This window comes from Ambystoma mexicanum, chromosome 11 (genome assembly GCF_040938575.1).
Source record: "Ambystoma mexicanum isolate Mex_15411 chromosome 11, UKY_AmexF1_1, whole genome shotgun sequence".
Lineage (NCBI taxonomy): Eukaryota > Metazoa > Chordata > Amphibia > Caudata > Ambystomatidae > Ambystoma > Ambystoma mexicanum.
Genome location: NC_090934.1, coordinates 801,895,563 through 801,921,839, shown reverse-complemented (window position 1 = coordinate 801,921,839; position 26,277 = coordinate 801,895,563). Strand labels below are relative to the sequence as shown.

Here is a 26,277-nt window from a genome sequence, read left to right as displayed (position 1 = left end):
CCGTGACCTTATGAAGGAAATCCGACTTTGGCCTTGTTCTTCTATTTGGTCACGAAACTCCTCAGTGACTTGCAATATCCTCATGATGTACAGTAAGAGGTACGTTATTCCATGTATAATAAACTGGAAGTGCCGTGAAGCAGGCAGTGACTGTTTTAGGCACATGATACATTATTTTGTTAACTCTCATTAACAGTAGCACAAGGTTACTCAGCCTTCAAAACCTCCTGCTTAATTTGAAAACATTTGAAAATGTCTATGAAAACTGAAGCGTATAAATACACAATGCATACCTTTAGTTTTAAAACTGCTACATTTTTATTTCTGCTAGAAACGTTTTGCTGGGACCACCGCCCAACTGTTACATACACATTATGCAATGGTGGCACAAAGGGTTGTCCTTGGGGGAAATAAATAATAAAATAATGCACTGATTTAACAAACAGAGCCTTGCAAACCTTTGCCTGGCAAAACAACAAAGTGCTGTACCCAACACTGCTAACCCTGAAATTGTTCATCAACCAAATATCTCCATTTCATAATACACTTTCAAAGAATGTAAATATTTAGGTTTAAAAATATAGAACGTTTCTTTATTCCGAAGGTGTAAAAACAGATTCTGATATAGTCGACATAAAAGTAATAAAAAAGATTAGCTTCATTATTTTTTATATCAGAAAAGCAATTTTGTGCAGAATTCAAACATTTGTAAAAAATTCGTGATTGCCACTTACACTAGCTTTTTTAAACAGTTTGGATGTTCGTATGAAACGTAACTATCTAGCACATGAACTAATCAACACATATTTTGAACAAGTAGTACATCCTTAAAAAAAATATATATTTTCAAGATGATAGAATCGCTCACAATATGGGTTGAACAGGCATAATACTTTTGTGAAATTACCACAGTTATTTCTATAATATGAATGAAATATATATGTACACACATACGTATATACACACATATACATGCCTACCCAACGGAAAACACACTCAATTATAAGGCTGTGTTGCAGTATTACAAGTAATCATATTTAGAAAATCATATGCCGTGGTGTACTGTGCATTATGGGGTGTTAAACATACAGTGAACATGGCACGAATAATAAAACAATATCCATGACCTTGGTTCGTTCTACAGAGGCAGGGTATAATGCACGTTAACAGTGGTGATATTTAAAAGCATCTTTCTTCCAAAGCCACAAAGCAAGTATTTTTCAAACAAGATCTTAACTGTAGCTTCGGCCTTCTCCCCTTCCCCACACACTATCTCCTTTTTGCATGCTGACAATGAAATGTGTTCCTATGATCATGCTTTTTTCTAAAAGTTATTTTACAAGATAATCGTTTATTGGTTGCATTCCTTTTTTAAAGGTTAAGTTGTGCTATTATACACCATTTTTTCCTGGGTTACAAAAATATTGTGTAATGAATATTAAGACAAACATTTCTAATCTACCTCTGCAAAAACATTTGTTTATGAATCCTCTTTTATTCATTAACAATACATTGTATAAACTAATAAACCTGGAGTACACCACAAAAATGTATTCGGTTGAAAATGCATATTAATTAGAAAACGTAGATGCACGCACAGACATAAATCCAGGCTTTGGCCAAGTATTGTAATCAATGCTATCTAATAAACAGCACTGGTTGTCAAAGAAATACAGGGGAACAAATATGCATAAGATAGTGAGGTAAACGCCCCCAAAATGTAAAGTATGTGCCCACCTTATTCACCAGCTATGTCCTCTCTTGCATGTCCCTACAGAAGTAAAAGGTGAAAGACAAATATGTAACCATCCTTCCCAGTGGAACGGATTTACTCTAAAAGTATATTTCTTTTAGAAATATCTGTGAGGTAAACATGGCACTGCAGAATGACAGTCACACGAATAGCCCACACACCTAGAAAAGTAATTTGTCTACAACCTGCAATGATACATTTTGCTTAGAGCAGGTGACAGAGCACGCAATAACGTCATTAAGTAACCCAGCCTAGTAATGTTCTTGTGCATAAACTGAATTAAAGCATTTATAGAATTCTGTGTGAGGTTTTCTTTTTCTTTTACAACAGAACGTTTTATATCAGTTTAAATCCCCCTCCTGGGCTCTTAGGGTGGAGGGTCGGATGGCCATGGGGTATGGGTGCTGCCACAAGCTATATGATGGAAGGTCCAGCGCTGGATAGTCACCCTACCGTATGCAGTGACTGCATGGCAGAGGCTTGTTACCAAAGGCTAACCTTTTTCAAATAACCACTTACCCCACAAATGTCAGCCAAGCCAGGCCTTCCGCAGTCTGGAAACCCCCAAAATATGTTTGGCAGCATTGGAAGGGCAAGCATAATATAATACTTAATTCGACTTAAGCGCTGTTTATGGAATGCTGTGGTGGGGTAAATGGAGTTTGCGAGTTCCTACAAGTGCATGCCTTTGAGTGCTGAGGCTTGTTCACTTACTGGCAGGTATTCACAAGCAGGGAGAGGCAGATACATTCACAGAACACTGTGCTCCTCCATAGCAGGTTTTCCCTCGCACACACTCACTGCGAAAAACAAATATGACAGACCACGTCTAAGAAGACAATCTACGAAATTAAATAAAGCGTAGGGGCCTCCAGGGCAGCAGGAAGAATGCACCAGGGGAAAAAGCAACCAATCCAGTATTGTGATCTAAAAGCGCTCACAATTGAACCCCATTAAGTGAGGGCACACCATGGAGGGGTGCGACCAGGACCAGGGATTAGTGGCGTCAGAGTCTGGAGAGAGAGAGAGAGAGTGGGGATGCAGAGAAGAGGTGTTTTGAAGTCAAAGGAGGGGGGTTTATGAGAAACAACTGGAGAGTGGATAGGTGAATTGGAAGAAGTTGAGGTTTGAGAAAGCAGTTTGGAGGAGGGAAAAAAGAGAACAGGTGAAGTTGGTGATTTAGGAGGAGGTGAAGTGGGAGGTGGCGAGAGAGGGCTAGAGAAGGAGGTTGAGGGGAGGGTGAAGAAAGACTGGATAAAGGTGTGGTGTGCGTATAAGTAGTCAAAGATACGAAGGTTAAGTAGGTGAAAAAGGTGAACGAAGACCATGTGGTGAACAGAGATCAGACAAAAGAAAAAGATCACAGACAGGAGGTGGAGGGAGATACACAGGTGGATAGAAATCAGGATCCAACGGAGGAGAGGAGGAGATAAATAACAGCCAAGAAAGGTTTAGATACATGAGGGAATAAACCCATGTGCAAAATATGCCTTATGAAGAGTGGCGAAAAGCTGATGAATGCGCATGTGGAGGACCATGGGGGGAGAGGGTGTGGTGCAAGGAGAAGCAAGATAGGATCAAAGTGCTATGAGAGGATCAGAATAGATCTCCCAAGGAACAAGTTTGTTCCAACACAGCAAGGAGGCAGAAGAAGCTGTGGTACTGGGAAATAGAGGTATGACCCCCAGAAAAGGAAATTGTTTGTACTTAGCCTGTAAACTACATTTATTGGTCCAGTCCTTCCTGGAAAAATTGGTGCCTGGCCTAGAGACAGTCATTCATCCCTCCAAGTACGGCTTAGTTTGGGTGCAGATACCTGGGATGCAATATCGAATGTGTCTGTATATGACAAAGAGAACACAGGGCCAAAAAGCAGAGAAGTAACGCAGAGTAGACACAGAAGAAGCGAAAACCACATCAAAAGTCCAGGAAAGGTGTGTGAGGATCACATAACTCCCCCACTACCCCGTCACAATTGCAAGTGACTAAAATAATCACAGAAATACCTTTCATTGCAGAGGATTTTTGTCCAGACAGGTTTACATCAACTATTCTAAACACTTTACAGACTGTTACAAAAAGTGCCCCCAACTGTTTTTTCCCATGAGGTTCCTTAGCTGAAGAACGTGGGGAGTCAAATGAGACAAGTCCAGTGGGGGGCGGGAGGTGGGAACTCTTTCGAGATATGAACTATAAGTATATTTACTGACCATTCTGAATAAAGAAATTAGTAAACACCGTGTCTGGGGTGTGTGTGTGTTGATTCGACTAGGGTTTGTAAAACAGTGACACAATAGAAATGACCAGACATGTGTGGCTTATTGAAAAAAAGTTAGGACTATGCTTGAGCTATAAGTTTTCATTTGTTCAAAGAGAACATTTAATTTGCATTTAAAACACGTAAAATATAAGTATTGTAAAAAATAAAACAATCGGTTTCTACGCGTGATGGCTTGTAGACTTGAATAAAAGTGAAATAACAAGTTATGTTCTACAATTAATTAAAACATCTAATTAATAATGACATTCAACACTGCTGTGAGAGTGAAATATCTCCTGCATTCTTAATGAAATGTGGTGCTCCACTCGGATCCTGAGAAAGAATAGAAACATATGCTGCTGTAAATTTAGTTGAAAAAAATCCCTTCATTTTTAAAAACATTTATATATCTTTGTTTTGTTTTTTGCACAGACCATTACCTCATTTCTGAAAAGCGAGAGGCGTCATTACAAATTTGATACAAAAGGCACTGCTTACCTGAACATTTATAACAGGAAAAGGGAATAATTTATGCAATAGGAAAATTGATTTTCAATGTATAATAGAAAAACGTTCTTTCTGTTACATTTCACAAAATGGATGAGTTGGTCAGCGGGATTTCTTTCCGGTGAAGACTGGAGAAAAAGTAAAGGGCATATACAACTTATATCCAGAAATATCGAAGAAGCAGGCACAGACTTCAGATTCGTGTTCAAAAACAACATAAATAAAGTCAAGTATGAAAATAATTGGGGTCCATCATTGTTTCTATGTAAGCAAACACTTCTGGCCGTTTTGGTAACATAAGTCATTTTGAATGAAGGTACCTCGCGAAGCAAGGGAGTTTGGTATTCAGCAAGGCAGCATTAGAATGGCGTACCAGTACCACTAACGGGGCACCAGGAATTTTGCATCGCACTATGATTATTGTGGATCGAATCCATGTGGTGAAAGTGCAGAGTGGGATACTGCTTAATCAGCAATGATCCTCTCACAGTATTAAGGCCTTTCAGAGCTACAGTATGTCATGTGTCGATTTAAATTCAGCTGAGTACAGTACATTCTCCTTGACATCGATCATCACCAAGAGAACGCCTTAGCATTTTCTTTCCTCTGCTATCGGCCGTTCCTCTTCTTCATCTGCTTCCTCAATTACCTGAATTTCATCTGTTTGAGGTAAGGAATTGTTGCCCCCTTGATGCGGGCTAGCTTCAACTTTGCTTTTTTCCTCCTCCTCCATTACCTTCTTCCATACTTTGTGATTTTCACTTAGGTGATGCATTAACTGGCTAAAGATTTGTCGTCTGCCTTTCCTCCTTTGGGGTCCTGTCATGTTAAACAAAAGAGAGAGTTATGCAATTACACATTAATGTAACAATGAATGACACTAAACATTAGTTGCTTTTTTCAACTATTAGCAAAAACAGCAATAAAAACAAATCGATAGACTCAATAAGTATGCCGTAATGTGTACTTTTCACCTATGTATGTAACATGCAACCAAGGCACAAGTAGGACATCTTGGAGTAAACAGCACACTATTCTACTTTAAATGAATCTATAAAACAATTGCCATTGTCTCATGTTAAAATATCCATATTCTTGTAATAGCAATATTTACAGGACCCACACCGCCTATAAAGGTGCCTTATAACCACTGTGGCATAATCGGAAACAACAATATGAAATAACTGGTCCAGACCATGGTCTCGTTCTCCACATGTGAGTTCGTAACACGCAGAACACAGTGTGCTGCTCATCTGGGCTATGAGCATGTTTTTCTTTTTATGGAAGGATTTCACTCACACTCTCTGATGTGGCACTATTATTTGTTTAACATTGGATACACTGGTGATTGATTTGCACCTACAATTGCAGTACACAATTTTTTGTATTTGATCACAGATCATATACGTCATATTTTTTCATCATATCCAATCTTGCTCAGGGGTGTGTCATCATAATTATTTTTCGTGCCCTGAAGAGAGCCGCATATGGTCGAAACACGTGTTGGCTGTAATCTTGCTTTGTAATAAATCAAAAAGATTTTGCAGTAATTCAATATTGTTTGGGATCTCTTTTACATATATTAGTCACATTGCCTTTTTTAGGAGAGTATCATATGTATGTGTATACATATATTCAGTACAAAATCTTTGCTAAAGGGACGTTATGGTTAGGTTGCTCTACTAAAAACCTATGAAATTCAGTGAAAAAACGTTGTTAAAGCGACGTTATGGTTACACATAAAACCAAAAAAAACTGAAATTCGACAGTTATGGTAAGCTAAGCAACCATAACTCGTGCCACCATGGTGCACTGCTAAGACTAACACCCAGGACATCAAAGATGACATCACAAATGTCATTGATGACATTGCTGATGACATCACATGTCTGGCTCCCTCTTATTTCCTTTACTGACATATATAGGCCACATGGTTTTCTTTGGTAACAGTCAGGAAGTAAAAATTCAAACGGTACTATATGTGTAGACTTATCCTTCAAATATGTTCTTACAGTAATTCCCTTAGGGTCCACTCACATCATATGAAACATGTACATAGGGGAAGACACAGGCTTGAAAGACAGCAATCCTTTGTGTGCATGAAGATAATCAGTAAGGTTATCAACACTTTCTGATAGTTCTGCTGTTTTTTTATTACTGTACTTTCCCTGGATATGATATGCTTATATTTGTATACATTGTACTCGCACTACTTTCCTTAGGGTCCAGTCACATCATGTGATACTTATACATATGGGAAGTAGCAGCGTTGAAGCAGAGCAATCATTTCTGTGCATGAAGATAATAATCAGTTAGGTTATGAACATTGCCTGCTTTTTTGCTTACTTCACTTTCCCTATATATGCTCATATTTGTATGTGTTGTCTCTGTGTTTTGTCTGTAATAATGTAATTATGTAGTAAGTGGGTTGTATTAGCTACTTATTAAATGGTTCACAGTACGCAAAACTCTAATAAGAAAGCATTTATCATTTTACTCTTCAGCATGGCAAGATTATTAATATTGCACCTCCATCGTGTATGCATGCTCACAATGCCTATGTTTCTCCCTGAGTAGCTTAATATACTGGAAAGAACTTCACAATAGAATGCTACTTCTATCAATGCATTGCTTAATGCACTACGTACCTCATGATATTTATTCCAATGATCCTTGACACTTTTTTGTCAACATTATAATAAGAATCCCTTGTACAGACTTTTCATGAAAAGTAAATGCACATGTGATGTCATCAGTGATGTCATCAATGACATTTGTGATATCATCTTTGATGTCCTGGGTGTCAGTCTTAGCAGTGCACGGTGGTGGCGCGAAGTATGGTTGCTTAGCTTACCATAACTTTTGAATTTCATAGGTTTTTAGTAGCGAAACTTAAGCATAATGTTCCTGTAACCAAGTCTTTTCACTGAATCTACATATATAGATAATGTAAATTTGATAAACATTTACTAGGATGCCCTTAGTTTATAGACATATAACATAGAACATACTGAACCCCCTAGCTGTGCTACTCCGTCTGATATCTGAGAACCATACGCCTGTTCGCGGATGACTCGGACAATATCAACACTATCCAAAAACTCAGGGGGTATCTTACATTGTTATATCATTAAAAAAACATAAACATGTTCAGAAAGCAGCACATAAATAAATTACATTCAATAATAAATAAGTGAAACTGTGTATGTAAGACAGTAACAGTCCAATTACATAGCATATGCAACATAGTGAAATATACCAAAGCACAATAAAAATGCCTCCAACAGAATTACCTCACAGAAACTGCACAGCAAAAATCAACAGGACACCTACGCAGCAGTAACAGCAAAACCTAGCAAGAAACTAGTGAGTACACTACATTTATTGTATATATTTATAAACTTTCTGTATTAGGTACACAAACTTTTTTTTTTTGTTACACAGAAATATCCAGTTCTTTGGAATGGCTGGAAGAAAATGTTCCTCAGGATGAAATGAGTGAAGACAGTAATACTAATGGTAGACACTACACTTCTCTATATAACGTCAATTAATAATCATTACTTTGTGTACTTAAAACATTTTTTTAACAGACTGTACAGTCATTAAAAATAATATACCAAGAGAGACGTTAGAAAATCCTCTGCAGCGAATGAGGCTAAAAATGGATCTGTTAATGAAAAATGTAATTCTTTTAAAACACTTTGTGGAGGACCATATAAAAGAAAACATTAAATATCACTGTCCCACATGTACCTGTTCCCCCTCTCCATGTCCCAGCCAACTATCCCCAAACCCTCCCCAGCAAGAAAAACGTTGCAATGTTTCCATCCCTTCCTCTCCTCCCATACATCATGTCCAAACTCCTAATTCTTATAATGTTTATACTGTTATACAATAATAAAATATTAAGTGTGTTGTTAGTATATTCCTCTGTGTCTTATTTTTTTTAAAAAGGCAGTTAGGGTGTCCGCGGACAGCGCAGCTGTCCGGGATATCCTCAATTAACCAAAAACGGGGTTGTCTTAAGGACACTATGCCTGTTCGTATTGTTGGCAATCGAAATGGAGGTGTCCTTAGGACACACAAGATGTCCGCCTGTCCGGAATTAACCAAAATGGGGGTGTCCTAAGGACACTATGCCTGTTCGTATTGTTGGCAATCGAAATGGAGGTGTCCTTAGGACACACAAGATGTCCGCCTGTCTGTAATTAACAAAAATGGGGATGTCCTAAGGACAGTATACCTGTTCGAATTGGCCGTTGTCAAAATGGGGTGTCCGCAGAACACTAAAGATGTCTGCATGTTCGCAGCTATGCAAAATAAAGTGTCCTAAGAACATTCCTCCTGTTCGCATTGTCCGTAACCGGAATGAATATGTCCGTAGAACACATAGCCCGTCTGCCTGTCTGCAAAGTTGTGACACACAATTTGTTTTGTTTGGGGACCTGAACACTATCCGTAATAGACCAGCGCGCATGCGTACCAGACCCTTGCCCCTACGAATATCGTGCCTGTCCACAACTGTCCGCCGCACCTGTGTTGCACTTTTAATTACTTCGAGGACTGGAACACTGTCCGTAGAACAACGGCACGCATGCGTAGACCCGACCCCATGCATTTGGTGTCCTCCGGACAGCTGTCCCATTCGCCAACGTGTCCTTGACGTCATCACGTGACCGCACCCGCGCTAAGGGTAATGAACACTGTCTGGTTCCCCGGACACCTTAAGTGTTTTTTTCAGCAATCCAAGGTATTTTCCAGGGAAAGTGCACCCTTGCACTTGTCCCACACTATGTCCCTGGCGATCTACATACTTTTTAGATTTTTTTCAAAATGTTCGAGAACAGTACGGGTGTCCGCGAAGCGCACCCCAGCACCTCTATAAAAGGCCACACCCCAGAGCTGCTCCTTATTCTGTTTTTGGGCTTCCATGACAGAGACTGCTCCTTGTTCCATTAGATTGCTCTTGCTCTTTGAAACAGCTGTCCTGATGGTATCCATGGCTGCTGCTGGTGCTACTGCTATCTCAGCAGCAGCCCCATCCCTCCCTGTTAGGCAGAATCCTGTGCAGTTCCCTTGGGGACCACTGAGAGAAGATTAAGACTACAGGAGTAAGCAGTAAACCCAATTGGTAGCAGTCCGCACCAACCAGATTTAACTGGTAGCTGTGGCTGAGCAGTCAGACATCTCTCAAGAAGAGTAGGGCAGTATACAGAGGATACACAATAGGGCTAAAAACACAGTAGAGCAAGCAAACACTGACCAGAGCTGTGTATCTAAAGTATATAATTATGTATTTAACACACACTTAAAGAAATACACTAGCACTATAAATCAAAGCAAGTTCAAACACAGTCAGAAAAGTATACACAACTCCCTTAAGAATTATTAGACAAGTCTAAGTCAAAACACCACTTTTTATCAACACAGAGGTGAGCGCGTAACTTAGATGGCACTCCAATAATTAAGTAAAAGGGAGAGAAAAAGGCAGGTCTTGAAAATAAAACAGTTCCCAACACTTTTAAACGACCAAAACAAGTTTAAAGAAGGCAGAGTCTACTGTAGAGCCAAGGTTCATAGGCCAGGCCCACTTTAAATGGAGCAAGGTGAAATGTGCCCAAGATCACAGTTTAGAAATGCATTCAAGTCTTTGTAAAAATGTTCAAAAGAGGTTGGGTTGATTCTGAAGGTAAAGTTAGAAGGTCTGTGGCGAACCCAGTTGGAAAGCAAAGGATTTAAGGGTCACCTTTAGTGTCCTACCGTAAGAAACCGTAGAAAGGGAGGCCAGGTGGAACACAGTACCTTTAAAGTTGAGGAAGCTCCAGCGGTGGCAGTTGTTCCTGGCAGCGGGTGCAGTTTGTGGTTTCGACCAGGGGAAGAGATGATCTTGTCGAGGAGGAAACTTGGAGTCGTTGCACTGCCCCGGAAAGAAACCAGCCGCGGAGTTCGTCGGTTAAAAGGTGCGTTCCTGGTATTCGCGTACACAGTGGTGAAGCTTGGCTATCCGGCCGCCGGGGTGCTTGGCACGGGCGATTCGACCAAGAGACGTCCTGGAAGGCGAAATGGCAAACTGGTTGATCCCACCAGCTCAGAGGAAGAAGACTCTTTCAGCAGAAGATCTTCTCTTGTCGTCGGGAAAGTGGTGAGGTTGTTGCAGCAGGGCTCCACCGGTGGTGTCGTTGTTGCAGATGGCTCAGCTTCTCCCCTCTTCGGACTTCTTAGGTCCTGTGGCGACTTCTGAAGTTCCAGTCCCCAAAGCCCTGCTTTTATGCAGAAAAACCCCCATTCAACAGCCTAGCTGTCACTCATACATGCTAAGTGGTGAGCCGGGGGGCTCACCACTGGGCCAATCAGAACAGAGTGCGACTTGAGTTGCTAAGGCAACGCAGTCCAGAGTGCCCATTCCCCCACCCACACATCCTGTGGAACCCAGACGGAGTGGCACCAGTTGGAGGGCTTCTGTGGAGAAGCCCGCCAAAAAGTGGAACAAAGGGCCCGACCTTGGTTGGAGTTGCAGAGACAGACACAAACGCCATTTTAGAAAAGAGTTCTGGCAAAAAGACCCAACCGGTGATTTTATATTAAATAAATAAACCAGCGGTATCTTTAACATTGCACCAAAAAGTGGTGCGTTTAAAATCAATGGGAAAATCCCATAGGAAATATTCCGGTGGAATATTTTGCGTGGTAACCACTGCCACCAGCCAGAAACTCGACAAGGGGGGACTGGACAGTGCCTCGCTTGGAAACAGACCCAGGGGCAATCGAATTAACCCCTTCCAGTACTTCCACAATATGATGGTTTGTACTGGTTCTGTTCACAATTTTGGACTAGTAAAGTCAAGGGTGACTTTACATGCCCTGGGAGAAGTAGTCAGTCCCAGGGTATGGAGTCTATGTTTGGGTGTCACTATGACACCCCTGTGTTACTGCACTGAGGGTGTTGTGTAACACATACACAAAAACAGATGATACCCTATGGAGTAAAAAAAAACATAGCCCATAAGCACACAAAAAGTCAAAGACATACCTCAAATCATGCCTAAGAGTGGGAGGAAAAGAGTCTCACTCTTAGCAGGAGAAAAAAACAAACCCCAAAAATCCAGCAGGGCTGCTGGGGGACTCACTAGGTTTGGGAAATTAGCCTTATAAGAGAATTCTCCCTAAAACTCACCGAGGGCCTGCAGAGGGGAACAGGCGTCAGGATACAGAGGAGAGTGAGAGGATGAGGTAGTGCAAGTCCCTACTACTAGTTCTCACTTTGAATCTTGGGTGTGGAAGTTAGTTACCACTGTTGATGTTGTACCAAAAGCATGTGCACACAAGGTGACCTGCAAACAGTGCAAGATGGTGCTGAGTCATGTAAACCGGCTTTGTACAGCTATGGTCCTACCTCAATGAAGCGAGACCTAAAATCGTTCCACGGTGGGGCTATTCGTAAGTTTGTACCTTGCGATAAACGTAGTAGGTTGTGTTACTTTGCAGCATCCTCCACTTCCACTCCTGCCACCACAAGAGACACTCCTGTGGGGCAGAGCATCCCTCCAGCTGCCTCGCAGGCCATACATGATGCTGTCTATCCTTACCTTTCAAGGGTCACATTATTGTGCATGTACTGCGATGCAGTACTCTGCAGGGAGAGAACCTTTGAAGTGCTTTTGAGACTGTAGTCAAGGAGCATGAGAAGAACTGCTACCTACCTGAATAAGGCCAACCCTATATCTTCCTCTCTCCACCTGCTCTTTCTTATCCCTGTGGTTGGTGTCCTTTACTTACCCTCCTTTCCCTTCCTTTCCTTGTGTGTCGTGTTAAAACCCCCCAAAAAATATAAAACAGCAAAAACCAAAAAAAAGCTCTTTTCAGAGACTCCTTTCACAGTTCAAAAAGAGAAGTGTCAATGAAATGAGCAGGGCCCTGTGCATTCTTAGAAGTCCACGAACAACCGCAGTCTCAGTGGACATATCGTAAAATCTGAGCCTGGGGAATTAAAATTGAAATAGCTGCCCCATTTCCCCTTTGAGGTTGGCTCTGAAAAGAGCCTTTTTTTGCAGATGCTTCAGAAACAACTTTTATGTTGTATTTTTTGGGGAGTTTGTTCCGTATTTTCCTCCACAAATCTTCACATTAGCTTCTCCAACGCAACCCTTATGTTCCAAAATCGCATGGCATTTCCCATAAAAGATAAAGACATGCCATCTTCGTTAAAGTAATCAACATTACCAGAGTCAATGTTGTCATTGTTGCAAAAGAACATGCCAGCTCTAAGCATAAAAGCTACCATGCCTCAGTTGATTAAACACCTAGCAATATTTTGCTGCGGACAAAAAACAGAACTATTGTCCCATATTGCCCTAGGTACTCACATAGCCCAAATGCAAACCAGGACAACCACATGTGGACTGTTAACCCTAGCCATATCTTGGCAAACTTCTACCATTGCCTGCAAATTGAAACCAGGCACAGTGCTCCACAACACCTCCACTCCTTTTACATCAAAATTCTTTCCCACATTCCTACATTTTGCTACTGCTCCAAACCATTCACAAACATATCTCCAAGCACCACCACCCTGACTTTCTCCACCTCCACCACCTTCACTACACACAACCTCTCACAATACGAAGCAGAACCTCAACACATGATTGGCTAATCCTCGAAATACACTCCCATTTCATGCTCGGAAGCCCCAGATGTGGCATGTCCTGTCTGTGAACAGCCGCGCTTTCCGCAGAGTGTGTAAGTAACACTGGGGCAGCCCTTCTACCCTTTCCACCTCACTCTCTGCACCATTCCCTCATTGGATACTGTTAAGCAGTCACACAACCATCCACCAATCACATGCAAGACCTCTACATCTAACCCCATCATCACAATTCAGCACTTTAGATGTACTGTTTTTCACTCCAAGTACAATTGCGCTGTGACTGCAAAACACCTACAGTAACTACTAGTAAACTCTCCAACATTTCAACTTTCAGATTCATGCACATCCACATGCATGAACACAAAGTACAGGTATAAATATTTTTTGCACAGTACATCATACATGGCAACATTCTGACCCACCTAGGAGGGACATTTCCTCAGAAAAATCGGGAGACAACATTTGTGTCATAAGAATGCATTGGGCAAAGATGTATTTTCGACAGGAGAACGTGAAAAAAACAATATTTTATATGGACAAATTAGGAGTCTTCTGCCGAAATCAGGAGGATTGGCATGTATGGTACATGTACATCTCTTGTATAAATGCATATAAGCAGAGTAACTGTCACTTACCCTGTGCAACCTGCAAAACAAGCTTACTGTTATTTCTCCCACCTGCTATCATCAAGTGTCACTTGCAAAGTTGTCTGCTCTCCAAATGTTTATTTACCCATATTATTAACTGCAATGTGCAAACTGTTATTTTCTTCATTCATTCTATCATTTCTGTAACCACTGCCACGTATTTAACCACATTTCAACCATGATAGCAATTAATGCATTATACTTCATAAGATGTACATTCAATTTCCTTTCTGTACATTCTGCATATTTCACATACATTCTATCATTTCAACTTCCTTTACAAATGGCTATATTAGTAGTCAGACACAACACACACAACTATCTAAGAAAGTGTCATTTCATGTTAACAGATGGGAGAAATAACAGTATAATTATGGAAAAAGGCTTTCTAGTGTGCAATAAAATTACACGCAGACAGGATGAGTACATGCATCTTTATTTATGCACACAGAAAGCCAATATCATTTGAAAGGCTCCCAGCTGAAACAACACCACTGCCTCTACAACTGTTCTTCCAATCTAGACAGCTCTCACATTCCAGCTAGATGCCCATTCTGTTCTAGATTTCACAACAGCATTGAACTATGCACAGGTGCAGTCATATCTATCACATCATCTACAACTATGTACAGTGTTGTAAAGCAAGACATACAACATCTCCCCCTTCCCTTCAGTCTGCAACACAAGCACCAGATCCTTCCTTGCAACCCTTACTTTATTTCAGACTCTCCCATCTCCAAGCACCACTAAATCATCCAGTGCTTTACTAATCACCGACTGAGTAATAACCTGCTGACCCCATCAAATCCTTCTGATTTATTTCCCATACCTTCACAAACACACACATTGCATACTTTTCCATACAGTTCCTGCCATTTACCCTGTAAAAATAGAAAACAAAGCATACCATTATTTCTTCTATCTCCTAACATCAAATAACACCACCTTACGAAGCCAAGTGCTATTGTACTAATTTCTAAAGCACATTCAACTAACACATTCTAAATAAAATATATACAATATATAGAATGCACATAGGCAAAGAAAAGTGAATATACATGCTATGCACAGTTATCGGAAAGCGCTACTACTGCAAAAACATACAAATCCATGTTTACATTAACAACAGTGCTATTAACACACATATGCACTAACTTCTTTCTTTCACAATTGCAGTGAAGACCACTCTCCTGAAAAGCAACAGCGTCTGAAGTACGAACAAGAACTTAGAAGAAACCTACTCTTTCCATCCGAAAAAGTAAGTGCAATACTGCCATGATGTTCTAACTGTTACTCAAACACTGTACAATTCTAGTATTCTAGAACACACAATTGTATTTACCCTGCAACATTAGATTTAGTATTAGTGCTTCCCCACACCAGCTCCATACTTTGTATTGCAATCTGAACACCAGTATAGTAACACACATACAAGAATAGCCTTCCCAACCTGCTGTAGCAGCCCATTGCACAATCACACACCTCTACATACATCCTTACCATCATACTCAGACACTCATGCACAAAGCACACATACACTGCAAAAGATCCCAATCCACACTTATACCCCAAAGAATGCCTACCAAAAAGCAACTCTGTATATAGCAACGCAAAAGTAAACAAAATCAAACTACAACTCTCCAAAATAAGCATCCACCTCTAGCAGAATTTGTACAAAAAGTTCAAACAAAACAGCTTATACAGTCATTAAGCGAAATAAAATAAGCTTCTAGTATGAAAACTTTGCCTCCTCTTTTAAAATGTAAAACGAAACAGAAAGTAATTAACAAGACTACAGCTACCACTAGTGCTAAAACTGCACCTATAAATCTTGAACAATGTTCCGCCACAGAGTCCTTCAGAACCTTGTAAAAACAGGAGAGAAATCACGCACAGCCCTTAAAACCTAACTTATTTTAGTTTTAAACAGAAAGAAACCAGTAACAAAACAAAGTACTAAATTACAAAAAGGCTTCTCAAAGGAAATATCAACAAAGATATTTCACAAACATCTGTGGAGGTGAACGGAGTCACACCACGAGCACAGAACCATATGTCAATGAAGAAGCATACAAACAAAAGCAAATAAACCCAATTGCCATAAATACCAGTGGACGAGGGTATGAAAAACTTAATAATACCATTATGGAACAAGAAACGCTCCTCACAAAAATATCCACAGAAAACTCAGCATCACCTGTCCATTCCACTCAACCAATATGTCCAGTCTACAAATGGCCGTGCACATCAATGTGTAACATTGCCAAAAAATCTTTCAAATCTTTACACTACTTCCTCAATCAGCATGTGAAAGTGTGAAAGGCAAAGACAAATTCAAAATTAAACTACTACAAAATATGGATCCCTGTCCAGTGCGCAAATACACAGGACTTCAAGGATGTGCAATAGGCTGCATTTCTGGACCTATTTGCAAAAGCACCTTCCATCATATCAAAATCATTCAACTATAAGAAATCTGGTCAATAAACTGTACTATGCCAGAAGTCCTGCTTTAGCACTAGCAAACTTAAATAACAATCTTCTGCATGGTACAACCAAACAACTACTCGAAGAAATAGAGCATATCCAGATAAAATATTTTGGAATTGAAAGCCACTTACAAAATGCAATAGATGTACAACAGACTACCAACAACTGTACAGATGGCAACATTCTATTACACACATACAAAATAGAAATACTAAAGTTGAAAAGTACATCTGCTGAAGTACCAAACCATTTGTGTGTGTGTGTTGCCGTAGGACTTTTTTATAAAAATAACCCAAAAACTGTAGACATAACGTACAAAATAGAAGACAATGAAGATTCCACATGGTTCCAATTAGCTCTCTATCTTACAGAAGAAAACAAATACGAAATTACTGACCCCTTAATACTTTGTAATTATTGCACTGCAAAACTCGACAACAACCAAACACCTTTATGTGCTATCACAAATAACTTGGAATTATTCCCATTACCAAAACCCCTGCAACAGCTCAACTTATATGAGAGCATCATAATTCAAACAGTGCACCCATTTCAAGCAATAATATGCCTCCAACCAAAAACAGCATAACTACCTCCCTCTGAATTAGTGAAAAGCATTTGTGGCAAAGTAGTTTATTTGCCATTAGATCTCAAAGAAAATTTACACACTCTCGGAGTGCAACGTCCAATAGATCAATCTTTAATTATCTTAGTAAATGGCGTACCTACAAAAGACAAAACAATTTGGCAACAACTTGTGGACTTACATAAAGTTAGACAAGCCCTGCAATATCTAAAAGACAACAATAAATACTACAGAGAAATTAATATTGACGAAAACCTGAGGGAAACCAGTGAAATAATTCAAGAGTCAACAGAAACTGGTCAATTTCAACTTCTAGACCCTGCTACAGAATCCAATATTTTAGACCATTATACAATTCACCCATTGCACTCTAAAGATTCTAAATACACCATAGTTGATGCACTGGAAACGTACAAAATGCGACAAGCCAAAGGATCTCCAATCAGCATATGGGAAAAAAGTATAGAAGCATATGCCTTTCCTCTACTCTTTCCTACTGGAAAAGGAGGAACATACGATGTTAGACCCACACAAATAACAGCATCAGAAATACCGCACTTTACGAATGTATTCTGAAGACCGCAGATTTGAACAAAACGTGGAATACATATTCCACCTTCTCTTTGAAAGTGAACTAGCAACTCTATGCTACGGAGTTGCACACACATTGAAATCAGGTACCCATTTTCTAAATATGTCAGCTACGGAATTACTACAAAAAGTGGAAGAAAAAGATGAGATTTTACAGTCAAGCATTTCAAATTTTTTAGCAAACATGCGTGGTACAAAAGAAAACTGGTTCCAACGTCACAGAGATGTACGCTGTATGATAAGAAACCTTGGCCCAACCCCTTGGTTTGTGGCATTAAATTGTGCAAAATATGCATGGGAAGATTTACGCAATTTCCTACGCGTAGCAAACAAAAACAAAACAAACAGATATAAAAACACCAGGAGAACTCAGCTCTCTAGATCCTGTGAATGTATCAAGATATTTCCATCATCGTTTCGTTGCTATGCTACACTTCATTTGTACTAGAACTGTTCCTCCCCTCGGAGAAGTGCAAAACTTCTTTTGGAGAAAAGAATACCAAGCCAGAAGAGCACCACACATCCACATGCTTTTGTGCATTCAAGATGCTCCTAAATTTGGTCAGGTTAGTGATGCCACTGTTTTGCAGTTCATCCACAAATATGTCACTTTGTCAAATCCCTTCACAAACAACACATAGTGACCTCATGCACAAATTTTACAATTTCAAAGACAGAAATGTGGGAAATATTGTCATCGCAAATATAAAAACAAAGGGAAATACTACACCAAATGCTGCTTTGGTTTCCCTAGACCAGTTTCAACAACAGGTCAAGTAAACAACTTAATTTCTTTAGTTAGACATAGTGTCAAAGGTAAATCACCTAAAAACACATATTACATAAAAAGAACAGAAGAATCAAAATACATCAATGATTACAATACAATCATTGCCCTCCCATGGAATGCAAACATAGATGTGCAGTACATTGCAGACAATTCCACTGCAGTTGCACGATATGTCACAGCCTACTTAACCAAAGCAGAGAAAATAGAGCTTCAGAACCTCTGGGATGACCTATCATCTGATAAAACACTGTCACAGAAATTGTACAGCTTAGGCATAAAAATGCTCTCTCATAGAGAATGTGGCTGCTATGAAGCTGCAGACCGTTTAACCAGTACTGCCTTTTATGGAAAATATGGCAATATAGTATGGCTAAGTCTTGGTCCTGCTAAATCTAGAAAAAGAGTTCTCCAATCATATGAGGACATAGAAACAATAGCCAGAAATGATCCCAACAGCCAAGACATTTTGAAAAACAATTTACTAGACACATACTAGCCAAACAGGAGTACCGCTTTGGAAACCATGTGTCTATACCACGTAGCCCAAAACTTCACATACAAAAATAATATTAAACCAGATGAAAAGAAAGACAGATACAAAGTAGCAAATTGTGAAGGCAGCTTAGTGAAACTTACCAAACGCAGCTTAATTAATCATATAAAATTGTCATTAAAAAATCCTCAACATAAAGAACTATATTACATGTCCCTGCTACAACTTTTTAAACCATGGAGAAAAGAAGAAGACTTACTGGATACGTATGGCTCCTCTGAAGACGTTTTCAAAGCAAATGAAAGCACTATAACAGTCAAACTTTACACAGTACCAAAAAATGTTGCACAATGAACAGCAACACGAAGAAGAACTCCCGGCCCAACTAGATGTGGACACTCCTGACAGTAGTCAACCTTCTGTAACAGGACGTCAAGAACCACTTGGACAGCCACTGATAGCAAATTAGCCATGGCAGAAGTAATAAACACCATGTGTCAGTATGAGCAATATACAGAAGACTTTGCTGTACTGAAATCACAACTAAACACTGAGCAGCATACCATTTTCCAAGAAGTAAAAAAAGAAATTGAACATGGTGTGCAACATGAAAAGAAAAACTACCTGTCAAGTTTACAAACCTATACTGCTGTACGTGAGTGGTCAAGCTGGTTGCGGCAAACATTCTTAATCAAAATCATCAACAAGTTCCTCCAACAATTGAAAAACAACAAACTGTCAGCTGTTTTAACTGCCCCCACAGGTTTAGCTGCCTACAACATAGGCAGTGTCACTTTACACTGATTACTTCTCCTTCCAGTAGAACACCAAAACAAATTAGACTATTACAAACTTTCTACAGAAGCTGCAATGGAACTACGCAGAGTTTTCAAACAAATGAAAATGCTGCTAATAGATGAGGTGAGCATGGTCTCCAACCTAACGTTGGCTTTAATTCACCTCAGACTATAAGAGGTCCTCAAAACTGACTACGAAGAGCTCTTTGGAGTTAAACACATTATTGTTTTCGGGGATCTTCTTCAATTAACACCAGTGAAAGCTGAACCTATTTTTAAAACCTTATGGCACAAACTGTGCCGTAAAACTCTTGCCAGCATAGGAAATGTCAACCTTTGTTGACATTTCCAATAAAGAGAATTAACTGAAAATATGCGGCAGTCTGCAGACCTGACATACGCCAACCTTTTAAAAAGTATTAGAGTTGGTATACTATCTCAAGAAGCACAAACTATATTAAAAACCAGGCACATCCATGCACTCTATGGCCATAACTCATATGTTACTGATGTCATGGAACAATTAGCACACACAAATGTCAATTGTAGGTCCTTGATGTCAACTCTTGCAAGGTGTTCAAAATGTAATGAAACAATATTAAAAAAAGAAATGCAACCAATAGTTCAAATTGCCTCCACAGTCAAACTGGACGTACATGGTATGACACTACCCATGTGTCAACAAGCCACAACAAGGCTAAACACCTTGGAAAACTATCTCTAACACAGCTGGTTTGGAGAAAATATTAAAATTATCTTTAAACTGTAGAGTAATGCTTAAATGTAACCTTGACGTGGGCCAAGGACTAGTTAATGGAGCACATGGTACAGTTGTTGGCTTTCAAACATACCCACGTGACAACACAATTCAATTTGGCAATATTCTCTTTGACAAACTATCCGAAGTTAAAAGGATAGGACACTCAACTGCCCACTTCCTTCTTTTCAAAGACATGTATGTACGCAGATAACAATTTTCTCTAACTCTAGCATATGCAGTCACCGTTCACAAATCACAAGGTCTTACCCTAGATAAAGCATTGATAGATATTGGTAGCACAGTCTTTAAAGAATGCTTGAGCTATGTAGCACTATCACGCTTATGTACACTTGACGGACTATTGCTAATCAACTTTGATGCAAGTAAAGTAAATGCTGACATTTCTTGCATTCTAGAATACAATAGACTGCGTTCACTCTACACCCCCCATCTAAAAACCTATCCTGTTCCACAAAAAGCAAAACGTTGTAAAAGAAAACTACTTCAGACTCAATCTACGTAGGATCTCACAGCAATTCCTCCAAAGAAAGTAAAAGAAGGTACTTCTTCATCGAGGACCACAGCCAAAGAAGAATCTACTTCTCAAAGTAACTCACGTACCTCTTCAAAGAAGCAACGGACACTCCCAACAAATGACTTGGACACAGAACTGTCAGGTCCATTCAAATTTTCAAATACAACTGGTGTAAATTGCTACACAAATGCAGCAATAAATATTCTATTCCAATTGCCACAATTATTCACAACATTTACTTACACGGTACAGACCAATTGTGTTTGCAAATGTGAGTCCTTCATAGAAATGCAACCAACAATCCTGACAACAGTTACAGTGTTTATGGAATAAGACAGGACTGGGTCTACTGTGCTGGAACTGTCAAATTCACTATAAACTCACAAGAAGATCCAAAAGAATTTCTAATGTACTTGCTACAAGTAGTAGAAAACAAAAACATACCTATACATGAAATCATCCAGATTTCATACATGTGGAAACATACATACACTCTTTGCAGGCATGTAGTACAAGAACAAGTTCCTAATGAACGCTTCGTGTATATATCCATACCTAACTGTGAATCCATTCCATTTCAGCAACTTGTACAAAATGCAAACCTTCGCAGATTATGTACTACCTGCAATTCCGATAATCGTTCCAGCTTACAAATAAAGACACATAGTAAATACGTAATACTAATGCTTTTACGTCATAATGCAGATGGTACCAAAAACAACTGCAAGCTGACTGGATTCACATATGGTCCTGTATCACTTGGTAAGAAAACCTTCACAACAATAGGTATAATCTACCACGCAGGAGCCACAACCAATGCAGGTCACTACACTACATATATAAAAAAGAATTGTGGATTGTTCGAATGTAATGATAGTACCATTACTCTAAAGCAGAGATTACCAGCAAATCTTGTAAACGCTTACTTAATATTCTTAAAACCAAAATTTAATAACTAATCTGTGTATGAACATAAACAAAACTTGAACTTCAAAACTATGACCAGTTAGAATACGCTAACAGGTATCTAACTGACCCAAAAATCTGCAACAAGCCAACAGATAGATGAATACCACTAAAATGGAAAAAGAAACAAACAAATAAAATACACCAACTGCTATTTAATTACAACAATACTACCACCATTTCCAAATGAAAAACCATACACCTATTCAATTCCTCCTATTGAAATCAATGAAAGAAATATATTGTACCACAACATAGAAAGGGTTTTTTAAATCCAGCATGGATTTTTTTCCCACAGACCCAATGATTTAATCAACAAACAAAGGAACTGAGCAAATTGCACAGTACATTGGTTTGAACTATAGTACTTCTAAAGTACTAACTATGATGGTCGACAAAATACGGAAATGTCTACTATGCAATGCAATACTGATTATAAACTACCTACACTAACATGTGATTTTTTCTTTTATTACAGGGATTGAAAATTAATCTGTGCTCCAACTACCCATGTCATGACAAAACTGCATACAACCACAAAAAGTCAAACAGTGAGTATATAATAATTGGACTCACAAACACCACAGCATAACACACCCATTCAAGCAAACACCCGACCATAAACCACAATCCAAAATGTTTGCTTCCATGGGTATCTTATGCTGCAGCGCTTGTTGCCAAACACTACAATCTCGACTGCATGGCCTGGCCAAAACTCTTCATACAGCCTCAACAAAGGAAACAGTACGTATATAATAATTAAACTCACAAACACTGCAACATAACACAGCCATACAAACGAACACCTCACCAATAAATACAACCCAAAATGCCTACAGTCTTCAATACCAACAATCTGAACACAATCCAACAAACAAACACACACACATCATCTCACTATCCTATAAACACTATTACACTACTACCAATAAGTACTCACATTTTTGAAAACATATCCCCTAAGCAGCCCACATACCACAATCAAAATATTTGGTAGCATTGTAGATTTATGCTGCAGTGGTTGTGGCCAGGGCCTAGAGTCTTGGGTGCATCGCCTACAGCCTATAGCCTTCGGCTATGCACCCAAGACTCTAGGTCCTGGCCTCAACCACCGCAGCATAACACACCCATAGAAACAAACACCTACCAAATGACCACAACCCAAAAATATAATACATCCACCTCAAAACTATTTACTTCAATTAACATTCTAAAAAATAATTACAACCAACGTACAAACTCTTCAATACATACCCTCTTCACCCAATGCTCTTCTAACCACCCAAAACCAACATCATACTAAAGTAAAATAGCCAGTAGTGCACCCAGTGTTAGTATGTCAGCGGATAATCGCGGTGACCGCGGACATCGCAAACACATCACAGCCTTCTCCCACCTAAGCAAATACAGCATTTGACTCATCTCTTACTCCCCAACCCTCTCAAAGCACACATACACATTAACACACTCTCCAAAATTGGATTTATGCTCACTTCCAGCGCATGTCCGCGCATCTAATATGGTAGGCTTATCGAAACAATTTGACGCATCTCATGCCTCATCCCAGCCAATCAGACAACACGTTGCTTGTCCGCGGACATGATGCAAGTCAATTATCCAATCAGTGTCCTGTCCGCAGAGCTAACAGGGAAGTGTGTCCGCGGAGCGGACATAGATATCACTTATTTATTTGCCTTACGTTTGGTTCGCTAAAAAAAAAAAAACTACTGGACTGATTTACACCAAATTAGCAAAAGCACGCTTTCGGGACCAAGCCGCACATTTGGTGAAAATCCGTCCAGCGGTTTGGGCTCTAGGCACAACAGAGATTTATTCCCATTATGTCTATTGGAAAAAAATACATTTTGGGAACCCCCTATAACTTTGCCCCCCTTGACCAAACCTCACCAAACTTTGCATAGAAATTCAGAGTGGGCCATATACTTTGCAAAGTTTAGTGAAGATTCCTCCAGGGGGAGCGAAATTATAACCCGCCCAAAAAGTGGTCTTCCTATGGGTTTAGCAACTTAACCATAACTACACGGCCACTACCGTGGGCCGTGTAATATATATTACATGGACGCGGTAGCGTCCATGTAGTTATGGTTAAGTTGTTGTTTCCATAGGAAGAGCATTTTTTGCGTGGCTTATAACTTCGCTCCCTCTGGACGAATCCTCACCAAACCTTGCAAAAAAAAGTATATGGCCCACTCTGAATTTTTTTGCAAAGTTTGGAGAGGTTTGGTCCAGGGGGGGCAAAGTTATAGGGGGGGTCCCAAAACTTTTGTTTTTTCCCATAGACATAATGGGAAAAAACTTTGCGCATGCCTACAGCCCAAACCGCTGGACGGATTTACACCAAATTTGCCGCGGGGCTTGGTCCCAAAAGCGTGCTTTTGCAAATTTGGTGTAAATCCGTGCAGTATTTTTTTTTAAAATGACCAAAATGTAAGGCAAAAAATTTAGTGATATCTCTGAATTTCATAGGTTTTTAATAGCGCAACTTAACCATAACCTCCCTTACTAGTTTTTTTTACTGACTATAGATATACATTGTGTGAATTTCATAGGTGTTTAATAGGATTCCCTTACTTTATATACATGTAACATACAATATACTGAACCCCCTGCTAGTGATTTGATGTCCGCAGAGACTGCGTATGTCCACTGACAGACGCGGACAACATCAACACTACCCAAAAACTCAGAAGGTCTCTTAGATTGCCACATAAACGCTGAACAAGTTCAAAAAGCATCACATGAACACATTATATGTAATAATAAATAAGAAGTGGAACCTATATATGTAAGACATGAACCGTCCATTTAAATAGCATATGTGCTAGAATGGAATATACCAAAACAAAAAAGATATGCCTCCAACATAATTACCTCACAGAAACTGCACAGCAAAAAGAAACAGTAGACCTACACAACAGTAACAACAAAACTTACCAGAAACTAGTAAGTAAACTTAATTTTTCCTATATATTTCTAAACTTTCTGTATTAGGTACACTAAAAGTAATATATTTTTTTTTACACAGAAATGTCCAGTACTTTGGAATGGCTAGAAGAACATTTCCCACGTGATGAAATGAGTGAAGACAGTGATACTAATGGTAGACATTTCTCTATATAAACCAATTAATAACCATTACTTTATGTGTACCTAACACATTCTTTAACGGACCATACAAACAGTGAAAATAATATAACAAAAGAGACATTAGAAAATGCTCTGCAGCGAATGGAACACAAAGTGGATATGCTAATGAAAAATGTTAATCTTTTAAAAATGTTGTGGAGGACCACATAAAAGAAAACATTAAATATCATTGTCCCACTTGTACCTGATCCCCCTCTCCATGTCCCAGTCAACTATCCCCAAACTCTCACCACCAAGAAAAACATTATGATGAGACATCCATCCCTTGATCCCCTCCCATCCATCCTCTCCAAACCCCTAATTCCCCTGTATTTGTGTCAGTTTCTGCTTCCCCCTCTCTTTCATAAATGTTATATTTGTATATAATAAAATATTATGTGTGTTGTTACTTCATTCCGGTGTGTCTTATTTTTTTTAAAAAAGGCAGTTAAGGTGTCCGCGGACAGTGCAGGTGTACGGAATGTCCGCAATTAACCAAAATGGGGGTGTCCTAAGAACACTATACCTGTCCGTACTGTCCGCAATCAAAATGGAACTGTTCTTAGAACACACTCGATGTCCGCAATTAACTAAAATGGAGGTGTCCTAAGAACACTATACCTGTCTGCAATCAAGATGAAACTGTACTTAGGACACACTTGATGTCCGGGATGTCCGCAATTAACGAAAATTGAGGTGTCCTAAAGACACTATACCAGTCCGTACTGTCCGCAATCAAGATGGAACTGTACTTAGAACATACTCCATGTCCGGAATGTCCGTAATTAACCAAAATGCAGGTGTCCTAAGGACACAATACCTGTTTGTACTGTTCGTAATTAAAATAGGAATGTCCGCACTGGCCGTAGAACATCTACGGCAATGCGCACCACACCCATAGGGTCCTACGAACATCGCGCCTGTCCGTAACTGTCCGTCGCACAGGAGTCACACTTTTAATTAGTTTGATGACCCGAACACTGTCCGTAGAACACCCGGGTGCATGCGCACAACCTCCCCTGCACATTTGGTGTCCTGCGGACAGCCATTCCATTCGCGAACGTGTCCGCAACGTCATCATGTCCTGGTTGCTGCTCTTTTTTCCCACTAAGCAAGCCCCACCCACCTGGTGGCTTCCTGCTTGCCGCTCTTTTCCATACTTAAGGAGCCCTCCAGCCTCTTTTCTTTTGCAGCTGGGGAGCAGGTGTAAGTGGATCTAGGTCACCTGGACTAAGCCCCGCCCACCTGGTGCCTTCCTGCTTGCCACTCTTTTTCACCACTTAGCAAGCCCCGCCCACCTGGTGCCTT

General features: G+C 39.7%; 1 protein-coding gene across 1 annotated transcript in view; it reads right to left on the bottom strand.

Moving 5' to 3' along the window:
- Positions 1 to 294: 294 nt before the first annotated feature.
- Positions 295 to 26,277, bottom strand: part of PDE3B (phosphodiesterase 3B) — a 2,257,139-nt gene continuing 2,231,156 nt past the window's right edge. The window contains exon 16 of the mRNA XM_069623736.1: positions 295 to 5,339. Within this exon, the coding sequence (XP_069479837.1) occupies positions 5,110 to 5,339 (230 nt within the window). The 3' untranslated portion in view covers positions 295 to 5,109. The remainder of the gene's footprint in view (positions 5,340 to 26,277) is intronic.